Below are 16,510 nucleotides of genomic sequence, written 5' to 3'. Positions count from 1 at the left end.
GTTGTCCTGAGTTGTAGTTAATGTTCACTTGTAGTGTTACCTTAGGGTAAATGTTGAGATCCTTGATTTACTCTTCCAATTACGTATTCCTCATAGTTACTTTCATTTCCTGAGTTGTATGTGCATATGATATGATGATCTTACTATTGTGATATTTCGTATATTGTTGGGCCCGAAGCCTTGGTCGAGGACAAATTGGATTCCAAGTTAGTTTTTTATGCTTCGAGTGAAAGGTGATTCCAGTTATGTACATTAGGTTGTTTAGGTGTTATTGGTTGGATGTTGGTGATGACATGCATTGTATTAATACTCTTTTTTCACATATTTTATGGTACGATCCCATCAAATGCATTGATTTTTTACTACCACTATTGAGAAAGTATGGTTTGGCAATTTTCACCCTAAAACTTTTTTTAATGGAAATTGTACTACCTTTAACACTTTGATAAATTTATTTTAAGATAAAAAGGTGTCGAGGATGCACTCACTATTTACTAGACCGCTCGATAAAGATTCCGACCCTTTCTATATTGATGTGATTAAGTATCTTCGATACATGATGGAGAAAATCCGAGGTGGATCAGTTATGGAAGTCTTGGGTTGGTACCAGACAATATTTACAAACTCCTCGAGTCCCCTGTCACAATGAATATAAGGAAGGGTGTCCCCACTTTGATAAATTTATTTTAAGATAAAAATGTGTCGATGACGCACTCACTATTTACTAGACCGCTCGATAAAGATTTCGACCCTTTCTATATTGATGTGATTAAGTATCTTCGATACATGATGGAGAAAATCCGAGGTCGATCAGTTATGGAAGTCTTGGGTTGGTACCAGACATTATTTACAAACTTCTCGAGTCCCCTATGAGTCCCTTGTCACATTGAATATAAGGAAGGGTGTCCTCATGTGCCCTACTTTGCTGCCTGACTAATGACATTAATGGTTTTAATTCCATACTTGCATTCATACACATCACATATCACTTGAATAATTGGTTGTTGTTTGCACCTTCTGGTCTTTAGGAGGGTGCTAGTTGGGTTATGTTTGCTGGTTTGTACCTTTCAAGATTAAGGAGGTTCAATTAGTTTATTGTTTGATTATGATTGTGTAGTAGTGACATGATAATTGTTGGTTTCCCTTATTGGTTTGGGTATTCCTTGCAATTTACTCCTATATTTGTACTTCCCGACTGGGTTGGATCAGATGGGTCTGTTGGCTACTATTATATTTCGTGGTGGATGTTCTAAGTATACCTTTGTGTAGTTAGATTTCGTGTCAAAGATTGTTGTGGTTAGTTTATCACAATAGTTCCTCCGATAGGTTCCTTTGCCTCAGTTACTTGTATATTATGTTATATGTTGTATGTCCTCTTGTCTTTGGCTATCCTTTTCTCACTTCACCTCTTCTTTAGTTGCTTGTAATGTATATTTACTCTCTACCTGCTTTTTATGCTTGCTTTATCTTTGGAGATCAGTCGGCCTATGCTTACTAAGTAACACGTGTTTGATACTCATACTATACTTTTGCACCTGCAGATTATAGTAAAAGTTCTCACCGTTGATATGTTCCTCGTATGGAATAGGTATGGATCGAAGACTAACACTTTGTTTGGATGGTTTTTACGTGTTGTTTCATAATGTATCGTATTGTATTGTATCGTACTGTATTGTTTTAATGAATACAGTGTTTGGATAAGTTATATCGTTCTCTGTCGTTACATAATGTCACACATTCGTGATTTGAATGATAAACCTACAAGAAAAGTAAGGTACAAGGTAGAGATACTATGAAAAGGTAGAGTAAAAGTGAAATACAATTATTAAATAATAAATAAAGATAAAATGAGAAGAAAATATTAAGGTAACGACATGATCACACCAAATCGATCGTTCCATAAAATGGGTCTTTTCATCATTACCTAACGATGGATTTAAACGATATGATATAATAGAATTTAAGTAACAATCAAAACAAACATTGTATCTAAACTAACAATGCAATACAATACAACGGGTAACAACCATCCAAACAAGGTGTAAGGGTGAGCTCAGGCGTTTCGAGTCGTCCTTCTCCTATTACTTTTGGCTAAGCTAGTCTTTATTCTGTATTCGGATACAGTTCTTTATATTGTACTTTTCTTCTAATGATGTTATAGTTAGTAGCTTGAGTACCGACTAATATCAGGTCTTGGGGATGTTTTATATATATATCTTGTTTCTCCCTCTCTCTTTTACTCTCTATATTTGTTCTGTGCATCTAGTATCCCTTCTCTTCCACGTCCCATTACTTTTGATTCTGGCTATGGTATCGACTTACCTACTGGTGACATGTTAGTAGGTGACATGTTGAGTTTCTGGATCATGTAGCCATGGTTGAATAAAGATCTAAAAAAAAATACAAAGTCAAAGAGTGTAAAGAATTTCACTATGACGCAATTCGCCCAACACAGTTAAATCCATTGTGATGGGCAATGTGTCATTGTGTAATATGAAGATGTTAAAGAATCTTTCTAAGTCTAGACCAAAGAGTTATGTACATTAGATTCGATGCTTAGAGTAGTTTGATCCAGTATGATGACCAACCTGCCGTGGAGGAAATTAAAATCAGGCAACTTGCTAAGGAATAAAGCAATACAAGATGGCACATGTTTAACCAAAGTCTATGTTTAGCATAGCCCAATTTTAACTTCATCCGAAGGTTTTTCCACATCTAAAAATAGATCCTTTAATCATTTTTGAAGGGGCGGGACGTTTATATGAGGATTTGGTACATAGAGAACATTATAGCCATGAAATCTTTTAGTTTTTACTTCTTTTTATCTTTCTTACACATTTTTATATATGTTACTAGATCTCTTATGATTTTTGCTAAATGAGCGCCAACACCCTTTTGGGGGTTATGGTAGTCTGATGAATGTTGCTATATGATTTTGAAATAGACTTTTTAGGGTAACTATCTATCATTGTTCCATAACTTGTGTGGTTGTTTACTGTATTACAGATAACTATGTTATTTCATAGCTACTAGTAAAACATATATAAGAAACATAGATGTGATTCGAGAGGGAGAATCTAGCTAGGGTAATCAATAGGGTTAAGTAGAGCATGATCTCTACCCCGTGTAGGGGATTGAGGTTTGGGTAGGACAAATACATACCGAGAAACCATGCTTGGTTAATGCTTAACAGAATTGTAGGTTTCTTTGTCACGTTCCTAAACACAGAGAGGTAAAGTGAGGGCATTAATTAGAGTGCTACATTTCTTGTCAGAACCTAGTCACAATAGTTTCCTTTAACCAAACAACTTGATAGAAAATCGAGTGTCAATTCATGTGATTACTTAACACGATTGCCAATAAATTCATAAATCCAAAATATCAGCTCCTATTTTTTAAAATCGTTATGTCTCAACATTAGCTAGTAAAAGTTTGATTAATTGATTAATTTATTTTTCTGTAGTAGTTATATAACAAAAATAATACTTGTGGTGGAAACACTTACGTTAATATCTGATAATAATTGAATTTGATAAATTGTAAAACTAAGTTCATATGAGATTGATATCTAACTTGTGTAGTCATTGTAATACTTGGCGACTATGTGTGCTAGTATGTGTGTTTAGGAGCAACAAAAAGTATAGCAACATGGGTATCAATATACTCGTATACGACGAGAGGGAGTTGCTCGGATGGTATGCACCCCTCACTTCCAACCCGAAGGTTGCGAGTCACCAAGGGAGCAAAAGGGGTGGGAGCTCCTAGGGAGGGTAAAAAAAATAAAAATACTCGTATACTGAAAAGGAGTATATTCTTCATGGATTGAGACTATTACAATGTTGTTAAAAAATGAAAGGTGCATTTATGAGGACATTTGAGGTAGGTTATGGTTTATCTTCTACACACCTCAAAGGAGATGATTATCGTATATAAGTTTAAGTGTGTTGGATACAGAAAATGATCAAAATGGTCCTTAATGTATGAGAGTTGCTTTATTGTGGTCCTTAATCTATTTCACTTGTACATATGGTCTTTAATGTATTATAAAAAGTGATAAGTTTGGTCTTTTGTCCTAACTGTAACAAATTTATTAAAAATTTCTGTTAAATTTAACCCGGTCCCATGTGCAACTCAAGCTTTCCCTTTCCCTAAGCTTGTGCATCTTTTTTTTTTCTTCAGCCATCAGAATGAAATTTCTCTCTTCTCATTTAAATACAAAGCTTTTGTTTTTTACTGCAAAATGTAAGAAGTTTTTCTCATTCTTAGTTCATCTCTGGATCCCTAATTAAGGCTGGGCACCGGAACGGGTTGTACCGGTACCATTCCGGTCCGTTCCGGTACCATTCCGGTCTGTTCCGGTCCGGTAGTATTCGGGACGGGATGGGATACATTGAACCGGTACACGGAACGGAACGGTACCATGATTTGGTACCGGTATACCGGTACCGGTTCATTCCGGTTCCGTTCCGGTCCGGTCCGGTCCTGGTAAATCATTTTTAATTAAAATAAAAAATAATATTTTTGTCATTATTTACTTTTATTAGCATTTCTTTTTTGTTTATTTAATTTTTTTAAAATTACTAACTTAAGTTATTTAACTTACAAGTTATAAGTATAACTTAATAACTTATAAACTTTCAAAGATTCAAATCTTTAAAACTTATAACATAACTACATAAGCTAAAAAACTAAAATTTTTTTTTTATTAAACTTAACTTACAAACTTATATACATAAATAATAAAAAAAATATCTTTAAAATAAACTTAAGTAAAATTATTATAAATTTTAAAACTTAAATACTATAAACTAATATGACTTAGAAAAATAAAAAAAACATTCGTATTTTCGTAATTCAAAATAACTCAAAAAAAATAATTATTTTTTGAAATAGCTATATGTGCCGTCCCGTTTATCCCATCCCGTTCCGGTTCTATCCCGATATATAGTGGGACGGGACGGAATTGAGCCTCCATCCCGGTAGTTCCGGTCCGGTTCATCCCGGTACCGGTCAACAACCCGGTCAAACCGTCCCGTTCCGGTCCGGTACCGGTTCGTTCCGGTCAGGTGGTCCCATTCCGGTCCGGTGCCCAGCCTTATCCCTAATTCCTACTCCAATTCAATGTTGATAAGTGATTTCTAATAGAAGCAATTCTTGAAGTTTTTCATTGTCATTAAAAAAAAATAGATAATATTTGAAGATAGATACAGAAGCTCTAATCACAACCTTATTTGAAGGTGACAAAATTGATCCACCATCAAGGATAGTAAGATACACCCAAATCGTAAGAAAAAATAAATAAATCATACCATAATATGGAGTTGATTCTTTGCTACCATTTCTTTTGATAAATAAACATTCTTGGTAATAAAGAAGAAAGTAAGTGTATTTTTACTTCATATATAATTCTATAGTGAAACTTGAAAGAGATGAAAATGGAGAAAATTATGGCACTTTTTCACGCTATGACTTATAAGAGGAATGGAAAAGTTTTCTTGGTTTATTTTGTTGTGGGTTCCGACGTTAAATTTAACTTGATTTTTTTGATGGATTTGTTATTTTTAGGACAATGGACTAAAGTGATACCTTTTTATAGTACATTAAGGACTATATGGATCAAGTAAATTATATTAAGGATCAAAGTAAAACAACCCTCATATATTAAGGACCATTTTGACCATTTTCTCGTGTTGGATACATAATACTTTTATTTGTTATGCATTTGTTTATGAGCTCTGGTGTATCATGAATGTGACTTTATCATTGCATGGAATGACTTTCTGTGAAATCTAGATTGCGAATTAGTTAATAGTCAATAGATGAATCGATTTGACTTTTTGATGATGACTAAATGGTCCTTTACTATAATATTATTGATTGATGACTTGAGAAATTGATTATATCATGTTCACATAGAGGTATTGAAACTTAATGATGAACTTTGTGTTATATACTTGTTCCATACATATTCATACAACTTTTGTTGATGCATAATATTTATTGTCTAGTGGTGCCCATTGAGTTGATTTTGATGAAATTCACATTTATTTAGAAAAACTTTCATCTATTCTTTTGATACCGACGAAAAATAGTTTCACATAAAAAATAATTAAGATGGAGATGCTGAAAAGCTAATCTAGGCTGCAACAATTGACATTTTTGCCCTCATGTGTTAACCAGGGCTTCCATTTCAATGACCTCATCAACCAATATTTCCAACATAACTTGGGGCTTACCATTGAAGTCATCTAGTAAACTTGATTACTTTTGAACAAGAATTACAACTCAATGTAGCTCTGACAAATCATATCTGTCATTTGACAATGTGCTGTATACTGGTCAAATACATTAAAAACTAGCTCGGATACATAATATGTGGCTCGGATACATTAAAGAAATAAGAGATTTTGGAGATTTTAATAAGTAATAGGGGATAATGGAAATAAGTGAAACAAAAGGTGTGTATTTCTGTAATTTATTATATATTATTATGCACTTCAATACTGTAATAGTATTTAGAATATATGAGCTAATAATTGCCCACTTCTATATTTGAATTCTTGAGATATTTAGGTCAAACTTTACTCAATGTTGGTTAATTTGATCCTCAATTCAGGGCTTCTATTCAATACAGCCTTACCAAGTGGTTCAAATTCAAGTTTAATCTGAGTATGGGTTAGTATGCAATTATAAGAAAAAGATAATTTGTCACAGAAACAGTTCAACACAAAATGTAACAAGAGGAAATTTGTTAATATTCTTTGATTAGTATTTACAAAAGTATGTGAAAACAGACTGAGAACAAGTCAGGTTTCAAACTAACCTATATTAATTGTTGGCTTTGTGGTTACCACTTACCTGGCACAGCAAGTAGCTTCAATATTTCTAAAACAATTACAATTTTATAGTGAGTTAGTCATCTACTCTTATTCTATTGTTCTACATTCTCCTGTATTACATTCTCCAGTGGTGGGGCATACAAGTGAAGAGAATCAAGACTGCAAAATCATCAGAAAAGCATGTCAGAAGAAAAGAAAAAAAAGCATGTTGCAAGGTAGTGTGCATGTGTATTATCAGATAAAACCGTAACGAAGGGGTCAAAGCTATGAATCAAGACGCAAGGATAGAAGACGGTAAGGGGTGGGAACAAACATTAGAAAAGGTAAAAGAGAGGTGGAGCTTGGATCAAGTGAAAGTGAGACACAGGTCCAAAACAAACATGAAGGAAGAACAAATGGGTAATAGAGGACTGGATGGTCAGGTCGGAGAGTAGAATATTAAACCAAAAGATAAAGGTCGGATGTGCAACTTTCGATAACAATTCTAAGGATTTGTTTAGTTTTTGATGTAATGTTGTGTATGACTACGGTATGACCTTATGGAGCAATACAACATGTTCTGTTGGATTGTACCAGAGGCCTATTTGTTTTGATAAATTCTAGTGTTATGTCTTGTGTAAGTACAATCACTTGAGTTCATAAATTAATAGTAAAAAAAATTCTTTAAACTTATGACAAACCTGCAGTTTTGAGGAACTCGCCATGATGGTGGTAATGATCTCTTCAACGTTGGTGGCAAAGACAAGAAGTTTTTCCAATCTTGAAGCACGACTCTAAGATCATGAAGTTTACTTTCTAGCCCAAAACAACAATTAGCATGCATTGTACATACTACGTTCAAATCTTTGCTCGGTTCACAAAATCCACCAAAATATGTTGTATCCAAGAATCTCATTTTGAGATCAATATCAATAATGAATGAATCATACTTTATATTGTTAAGAACATCTTGATCATGCAAATTCGGATATGTTTCCCGTGAGGTGTACCAAAACTTGTAGAACTCAATAGATCTGTTATTTGACCTCACAAACAAGAAACCACCATTAGGTCTATTCTCTACGTCTTCAGGGTTTCCTAAGAAATGATCACACGCTATCTGAAAGTCTGCATCCTTGTAAAAGTGAGGAAATGGATCTCTGAACCACATGACATCAGCATCCTAGGAAAAAAGAACCAATTAAGTGTTTTAGTGTCGCATGCACAGGACTATGAAATTTCTACTTTAAACTAGGTGAAGACAATGGCAGCTACTACAAACAATGCTGCATCCAAAATTGCACAATACATGCATATTATTCAATCGATTAAAGATGATCCTTCTGTGGAGTCCAATATCGGCTCACTTAGGGGTTGGAGGCCTCTTATATGGTATTATACAATCCTCTCCTCATAACTAGATTTTTTGTTTGAGTTAGGCTGCAAGGTCCATTAACGTGGCATCAAAACCAGGCCAATCCCAATGTTCGGTCCCCCATCTTATATTGTCCATGCTCTAGATGTCCAGGCTTGGGTGAGTGGGGGTGTTGACTGCCACATCATCCCACATAGAGATGAGAATTCCCTTTATATGTTTTTGGACAAATCCCCCCCTCATGAACTAGCTTTTTGCGTTGAGTTAGGCCCTAGGTCTATTTACACGTTAAATGACAAATCATAAATACTGCCAAAGATGAGCAGCATAAACAGTGCACATGATATTATAGGTAAATCAGAACTTTACTACTTCTCTTTCAATTACACTTACAGGTCATATGGACTATCATAGAAAAGAAATTTGAATTGCCATCAAAGCGATGTCAATGCAGAAGGTTTCAGTTAGTCTGATTTAAGGCCCTGCACTTCAACAAAAGACCTCCTAAAGTAACGATTCTTGCCAGCTTTGTTATAATTACCGAGCAACAAACGAGGAAAGAAAAAGAAGTAGCAGAGATCTAGATCAAAGAACATTGATGCAATCTGCTACAATGTCGAGGTAATACAACCCATTTTGTTTCAGCTCTTTAGTATGAATAAGGAAGAAACAAGCATTGTCAATGAGATAATGAATGGCATTCCTCTTGAGGAGTGGGCTAACATATACTTTTGGTGTATCCCCCATTATATGTCTATACTCTTTGTCTTTCAACATTATTCCCAAGTCTGGCTTATATTTTAGTTTGAAATGGTCATCTTTTCATCCAAATATACTCCTTGATAGTTAGTGAAATTTTTTTTTGTACTGAAAGTAGATGTTTAGAACTTTTATTACTTTGAGGCACATGCAAATTAATTGTAACATGATTACCTGGAAGTTTCTAAAATTCCCACATGCCAACTTCCTAGGTGTGGCACTTAGAATCCCGATAAATCTCTAAAGAAAAGCTCTTATCATAAAAACAATCTAACACACTTATACACCAGGGATCTCAAAAACAGTAAACAGAATGGTAGATTTTCAATAATAATTATTGATAAATGTAACATCTTTCAAATCAAGTTCTCAATGACCCTGCAGAATGCTCATTAAAATCCAGCAAAGAAAACATCTCGAAGACAAGTAGCATTCTCATATTCCCCAAAAAAAAACTGAATCTTTTCCAGTCCTTGGCAGTTGTCCAGTAAGAAAACATAACTCTCATATATCTTGTGAAAGCTATTCAAGTACCTAATTGGTGGTCAAGAAGTGACTCTAGGTTGTATATTTCACCAAACCATTAGAAACAAACTATACATGCCATTGTAATCTGACAGCTGTGCTACCGATGCCAAGGAAATCAAGCAACCAAATCATTTCAATATCAGAAACTAGAAGACTATTACCAATTAAATTCTGAATTGCATTATTTTTATCTAAAAAATAAAACTACTATCGAAATCTCTTCTTGTTTTGTCGCTACTATATAAGTGGAATACATTGGTACTTTTAGTAAGGAGACAACAAAGATCATGCTATAAAGCAATACATTTTTTACTACAATGCATTAATCTATTGTAAGATTTCTTCAGATCTACCATTATCCAAAAAAAAGTATAAGAAGGACAATTGAAATGATAATGATACAAGTAATAGAATGTATACCGTGAAGACAAAGTTGTATCCCATTTCAAGAACACCCTTTAAGAAGTTGATCCGTGTCCACATCATCTTTAGGTAGTCATGAGTCATGAAATAAGCTTCCTTTGAAAAATCAACCCCTTCACTTACTAGTGCATAGCAATGAGTATGTACAACCAAGCACCGGGAGAATGCCTTCTCATCTAGAGCAATAATTACTAAATGATTCAAAAGCTCACGAGTGTGATTGCCAATTCTAAAGCTTTCAAGAAAGAGATCAATAACAGAAGAAGGGGCAGCCCATGCTTCATTTAAGGTTGTTAAAATCACGGTTTTATCCTCCATAGCAGCATCTTTCAAAACCTTTTCAAGCTTATTCTCCTGAGTATCCTGAACCCATAAAGGATTTTACATGAGATAAGCGGAGCCAAAAATGTGTCCAAAAAAGCTTAAACACTGCAGCAAGTGAGATTCAAACTCGCGACCACCTAAAGCCTGAACTTTTCATGCTTGCCAGAAACCACTAGGCTACAACACTATCATTATTTCAAAGGTGTCCAAAATATGTTATTTAACCATTTAGCATATAATGCTACTTTTATATATAGTATAATTTTCCGACGACGGGTGTCCGCTGAGTATACTGTAGCTACGCCACTGGCGATGTTACCAATATTTAGATATATCTGTTTTGTAAAACAAGAAAGAGTTACTAGTACTTCCTAACCTAAACCCCACTGCCTATTGTAGGCATCATACATGAGTGTTTCTTAAAAAAACTTAAAAAGAAAAAACTGATAATTACTGAGCCACCATTAATTTGGGGGAATAGGAAAATAAATCTTAAGCAAAAAAAACTTAGAAGACAATTATTAAAATTACTATAACAGAATTGTGGATTATATTTGTATTAGAAAGTCTATCAACTTGTAAATCGAGCATATTTATAACTAACTAGAAGAAAAACCTCGAGTGCCCCATTGTTGTTAAAAAAAAAAAAACGATTCCAGAGACAAATAATTGTATATATATAATGAGAAATGAGGAAAAGTAGTTCTCACCGAGGGAGGGGGAAAGGGAGCTGTGGGAGGGATGAAGAAGAAAACACGAGGTGCATGGGAGGTGAGAGAGTCCGGGATCTTGAATCCAATAGTTTCACCAGCTTTATAAAGGACAAACCAAGAGAGTGAAGCGAGAATGAATAATAGGGCCACCGTACCGATACGGCGAAGGAATAAAACCGAATTTGCAGCTGTAGCACAATCACACGATGATAACATCTCCGTACGTAATTAATTACACCACCACTGCTGCTTTTACTGAAGAAGAAGAAGAAAACGAGTTGGTGACACAGAAAAGAGCATTTCAAAATTGATCTCCGTATTTGTAGGTAGTGTGAATGGATCATAATTGTTCAAGAGAGAGAGAGAGAGAAATGGGAAATTTTGTGAATCTGAGTTTACAGGTGGGGAGAGGTAAGCTACTTAAACTTAGGTAGGCTTTATTAAATAAAAATTATATTTATATAGTGTAATTTTTAATAGAAAATTATCATAAAGTAAAGAGTAGTGAATATTATTATACATGGTATTAAAAATAAGGAAAAAGGATAAAAAAAAATACCCCTTAACTTTGTTTTATTGTTAACTATACCCTACCGTTAAAATAAAGTTATTCATACTTTCGTCGTCACTTATTTCACCATTTATACCCCTCAATTGACGGAAATCCCTAAATTGACTCAAATTAACCTGAACTTTTTAAAAAGACCCATTCCCATATTAAACCCAATGCCTCGACCCCTCTATGGTATAACCAGTCAACTAATAACACAAATCGATCGCTTCTCCTTCTCTCTTCAACTTGTGCACATATCCGAGAGAAAGCTTAGACTGATAACAATGACTTTTTCTTACTGCATAAAAAAGTTCACATGATAACCCAAATCGTCTGCCTCAAACAAGTCGTCAAGCAATTGAAGGATAACTCTCTTTGTCCTCATTCGATTCTTTCTTCAATTCCGACGAACCGGCGCAAATCGATTTTAACCCCTGTTTCTAAATCAATTCATGGGGCATTTATTTTCTCAGCTAATTCACAAGAAAATCATAAAAATTCATGTTTCGTCCTATGCCTCAAAGATGTTTATTCTTCATTGTCATCACACCCATCTTCAACTAATAGCTGAATAGATAGTAATAGAACTCAGTAAAATGAGAGTTTTTACGCCGATTCAATGCATTTCCGACTGGCCAATGTTAAGATAATGTTTTTCAACCTAACCGTGAAGCCCTTTCATTTATTCAATTCCTGATTTTCCTGGTGAGTGAGGTTGTGTTTTGTTTTTCCAATTCTGGTTAACAGGGAGCAATTCTAGCAGCTTTTATTCCTGGTCTAAACATAATAAAAATGCTTCTTTTGGATTAGGAATATGGAAAGATGATGCAACTGTCAAGAGCCGATTAGGAGACCACATGTTCAGTAATCAGAAGAATTTTTAGTTTTTGCTTGAACAATTTCATTAAGGGCCTGTTTGGAAGGACACTCTGGTAATTGGATTTGGTGTAATTGGTGTAATTACACTGTCTTGTCCTGTTTGGAAGGACAGGTAATTACTTGGTCAGCAGGTAATTGATGTAATTGGCAGAGGGTAATTACACTCTACAATTCACAGGCAAAGGCTGTGAATTGCTGGTAATTACATGGTGTAATTACCACCTGATTACTTTTTTTTTTTTAATTTCTATTTTTATTTTTTTTGTTTTAATTTTTTTTACTTCTATTATTTTAATTTCATTTTATTTTTATTTTTATTATTCTAAAAAATTGTAAAAGTCTATTTTTTTAATTTTATATTATTATATTTCATTTTATTCTTGTTCTCAACCTTACTTTACGTGATTCTATGTAATTTTCTCGTATTATCTATTTCTTTATGCCATGTTTATTTTTTCATTAGCATAATTTTATTAGTATTCTAATTTTTAAATTATAATAGAATTTATTGTCAATAAGGTTATAGACTTACATTTTCTTTATTATATGAAGAAATAAAAATAAATCATATTTATTGCTATGTTGAAATTTGTTATAAGAGTATTATGTTAAATTTTTTGTTTTGAATTTATTACTTATGTTACATTTTCAGTTTCATTTGTTTTAGTAATATTGAATTTACATTGCACGTCATTTTTTTAATTAGACTTGATAGATTATTTGTCAAACATTTAATAATTTATGATATTTTATTTATATATTACTATTCTTTTTATCAAACATGCATTTCACAATGTTCGTAGAAACTTCATACTTTTAGTTGTTACGATCAATTCAATTGAAATATATTAATTTGAAAAAATATAAATCAATTATTTTTTAATAATATTAGTTACAGTAAATATGTTTATTAATTAATATATTTTCAAAAAAGAATATATATCTTAAATATTTAATTTAATGTCATTTATAAAATTTCTTATTTGTCTAGTATAAATTTTAAATGATTAATTTTTATTTTAAAAATTTATTATAATTTTATGTTTGCAGTTGTGCATCCAAACAGAACATGTGTAATTACACTGTGACATACAAACATGACATGTGTAATTACAGTGTAATTACACTGTGGCAACCAAACATGTCAGTGTAATTACTAGACTGTGTAATTACTAGGCTGGTAATTACTATCCTAGTAATTACACCAATTCCAATTACCTGGTGGCTTTCCAAACAGACCCTAAATCATCTCTTGTTAAAGAGCTTAGCTATTCTGGAAATAACGAGACGTCAGAACAAAAAACAGGTTCCCTTGAGGATGAGGTTGCAGAAATTGTGATTTGTGGCTAATTTGGGAGGTTATTGGACTCTTCGTTGTTTACGCAAATTAGCTTTGGGTTCTTCGTTGTTGACCCAAAGGAGACGGTGGCGGAGAGACAACGGTGAGAAAGATTGAGTTCCTGAACTTTTGTTTTAGAGATGAAGGTGAAGTAGGTTTGAATTAAGCTAGTTGGGTCGGGTTTGGGTTTGAATTATTTTAGGTTGGTGGGTTATTTTTAAAATTTGGGATAATTTGAGTCAATTTGGAAATTTCCATCAATTGAGGGATATAAATGGTGAAATTAGTGACGGTGAGGGTATAAATAACTTTGTTTTAACAATAAAGGCATACTCACCTAATAAATCAAAGTTGAGGGGTATTTTTATCCCTTTTCCCTAAAAATAATATGAGGAGGGGGAGGAAATTGGGAGGACACGTGAGCTAATATTTTTGTTTAGTGAAAAAACAAATATATAATAAAATAAGTACTCCCTTCGTTCCATTTTATGTGGCAACATTTGACTGGGCACGGAGTTTAAAAAATAAATGAAGACTTTGAAATGTTTACCAAAATGCCCTTTAAAAAGTAGACTCACTTTTCTCTCTCCTCATAAATGTATTGGAGTATTATTTTTAGATTCAGTGAGACCAACAAGGGTAAAAGAGAAATTGTATCTTTAAATACTTACCATATAAGGAAATGTGACATTCTTTTTGGGACTGACCAAAAAGGAAATGGTGCCACATAAAATGGGACGGAGGGAATACTACTTTGTGTTACATAATTTATTTATTTTTGTAAATAAGTTTTCTTAAAAGAATTATTTAAGATTAAGGAGGTTAAATACTTTCAAAAATAGTCATAGATAAATGTGAAAAATGAGGTATAAATAGAGTTTAAAGGGATAAATTTGTCATTTATGTATTTATTTCGGGATAGCTTATCCCAAAATTACTATATCACTAAAGAGGAGAGATAACTTATCCCAGGACTAATTATCAATTCTGTGATAAGTTATTCCAAGCTTTGCAACCGAACAAGGGATTAGAGGCTATTTAAAATGTATCCCGAGATTAACTCCCCTTATCCATCACACCAAACGATCCCTTATTCTTAAATACTTATTAATTTAAAAAATTAGAAATAATTATTTATTTGTTTTAATTTTTTCCTTTAACATTTACTATTCCAGATAAGAGGCACCTAGCACCTAAATATACAAAGATTAAAAAAGAAATAAGGAAGATATTAGCAAAATTATTAATTACATTCTTAATTTTTTTAAGGGAGGTAAAACACCTTATTGTGATGATAAAATGGGAATGAAAGGGGGTAATTATTAATTAATATATCATTCATAGATTTAAGTATTTGACAACTAAAATTATTTATTTTTTCAGTACTTATGTAACGATTCGCACAATCATTTTAAGCGTTAGAAATTTGTTTTTTCTAAAAAATGGTTCTTGTATCCCCATTATGTCACTTACGACTTGCGAGGACGGGCTAACATAGTTCTTGAGGTAATTAGGAAGAATGTCAAAGTGAAGATGCACAAACTACTTGATAAATGCTCAACTATGCCTCATCTTTCAGAGCATAGACGATCATATACAAAACAATGTCACAAAACCACAAGGATTAGAATCAATACAAACATGATCTACCAAGTTTGGAAAAGACTAGAGGTTTTTGTATTATGATGGGATTTCAACTCAATAGCTAGAGATTAATCGCAACCAAATCGATTGATACATGGATAACATTTGGTCTAGGCTACATTCAATATTCTCTTGAATTGTCAAACGTATGTCTTTTCTCAAACTCCAAGAAACTTACCAATAAAAGACCAAATATTGCTTGAGTAGGCAGACTATCCCTAACTCATATCATTAAATGAGAAATTACTCGGATTATCCAAATTTATAGAATAATTTCACCAAGTCCTCACTATTGACTCTTACCCAACTCCCTTTTGATTCCTCAAGCCAAAATGGTGTATGAGAGCTCAATCAATGTTTGCAACCACTGATATTTAGATTAAAACTTTAAGATAACAATAGATCCATGCCATACAATCAATTTTAGAATTAATTAATCAACACCCATTGAGGTTTTACACCAAACCTTGCACACACTCCCCTAGCTGAAGATTTAGTTGCTCATAAAGAAGAAATTGAGACAATACTCATGTGGAAAATCTCCATTTCAAGCTAATTTAATTTACAAAAATTCAAACTTATAGTGATGCAAATATGAGGGTTCTTCCTCTACAAGCAAGAAAGGTTCTTAGCTAATTTCTCTTACTACAAAAAGTGTAAATTCAAAGTTTGTCTCCCCTCATTATTCCCAACAGGGAAGAAGAAAAAGGTAAATAATCATACAAATTTCTATTCTATCATTGGAACCTTCTAAATGAAACACTTCATTTCTTGAGTACATTTTTGCCCCTTGAGCTTCTGCTCTTGACTTGCGTTGGAACGACGGAACACCAATACACAACTATGTAATGCCAATCACACCGCCTCTCCAGCCTTCAGTTCTCTCAGAAACACATGCCCTGGAATCGATAGAGAATTGTATCATGCTAATGGATCACTGGAGCTTAAGTTGTTTTGCTCCAGTCAAGCTTTCGTTTAGTCCGCGAGATTCCAAGCGATTCATGCGGGACATCGATTCCTTCACCAGTGTGCTTTAGTAATTTTAAGCTCCAAATCTACTTTTTCAAGAAATGCTTGCATACAAGAAAACTAAGACCTAGATTTCCCTAAATTAGCATTAAAACGCAACAATAGTTCATGAATTTAAGTTCAATG

The 16,510-nt window shown here is 33.4% G+C and overlaps 2 protein-coding genes across 2 annotated transcripts in view; both read right to left on the bottom strand.

Moving 5' to 3' along the window:
• LOC125846977 (40S ribosomal protein S28) overlaps positions 1-16,510 on the bottom strand; it is a 269,249-nt gene that overhangs the window by 225,143 nt on the left and 27,596 nt on the right. The window lies entirely within an intron of this gene.
• Positions 6,735-11,313, bottom strand: LOC125846963 (uncharacterized protein At4g15970-like). Its single transcript, XM_049526679.1, has 4 exons — positions 10,938-11,313; positions 9,901-10,266; positions 7,520-8,001; positions 6,735-6,998 (listed from the first exon to the last, which is right to left on the bottom strand). Exons 1-4 carry the CDS (start codon positions 11,154-11,156, stop codon positions 6,932-6,934), a joined length of 1,134 nt encoding a protein of 377 aa, XP_049382636.1. The 5' UTR covers positions 11,157-11,313; the 3' UTR covers positions 6,735-6,931.

Source organism: Solanum stenotomum, chromosome 12 (genome assembly GCF_019186545.1).
Source record: "Solanum stenotomum isolate F172 chromosome 12, ASM1918654v1, whole genome shotgun sequence".
Taxonomy (NCBI): Eukaryota; Viridiplantae; Streptophyta; class Magnoliopsida; order Solanales; family Solanaceae; genus Solanum; species Solanum stenotomum.
Note: the sequence above shows the minus strand (reverse complement) of the source record. Positions and strands in the feature narration are given on the sequence as shown.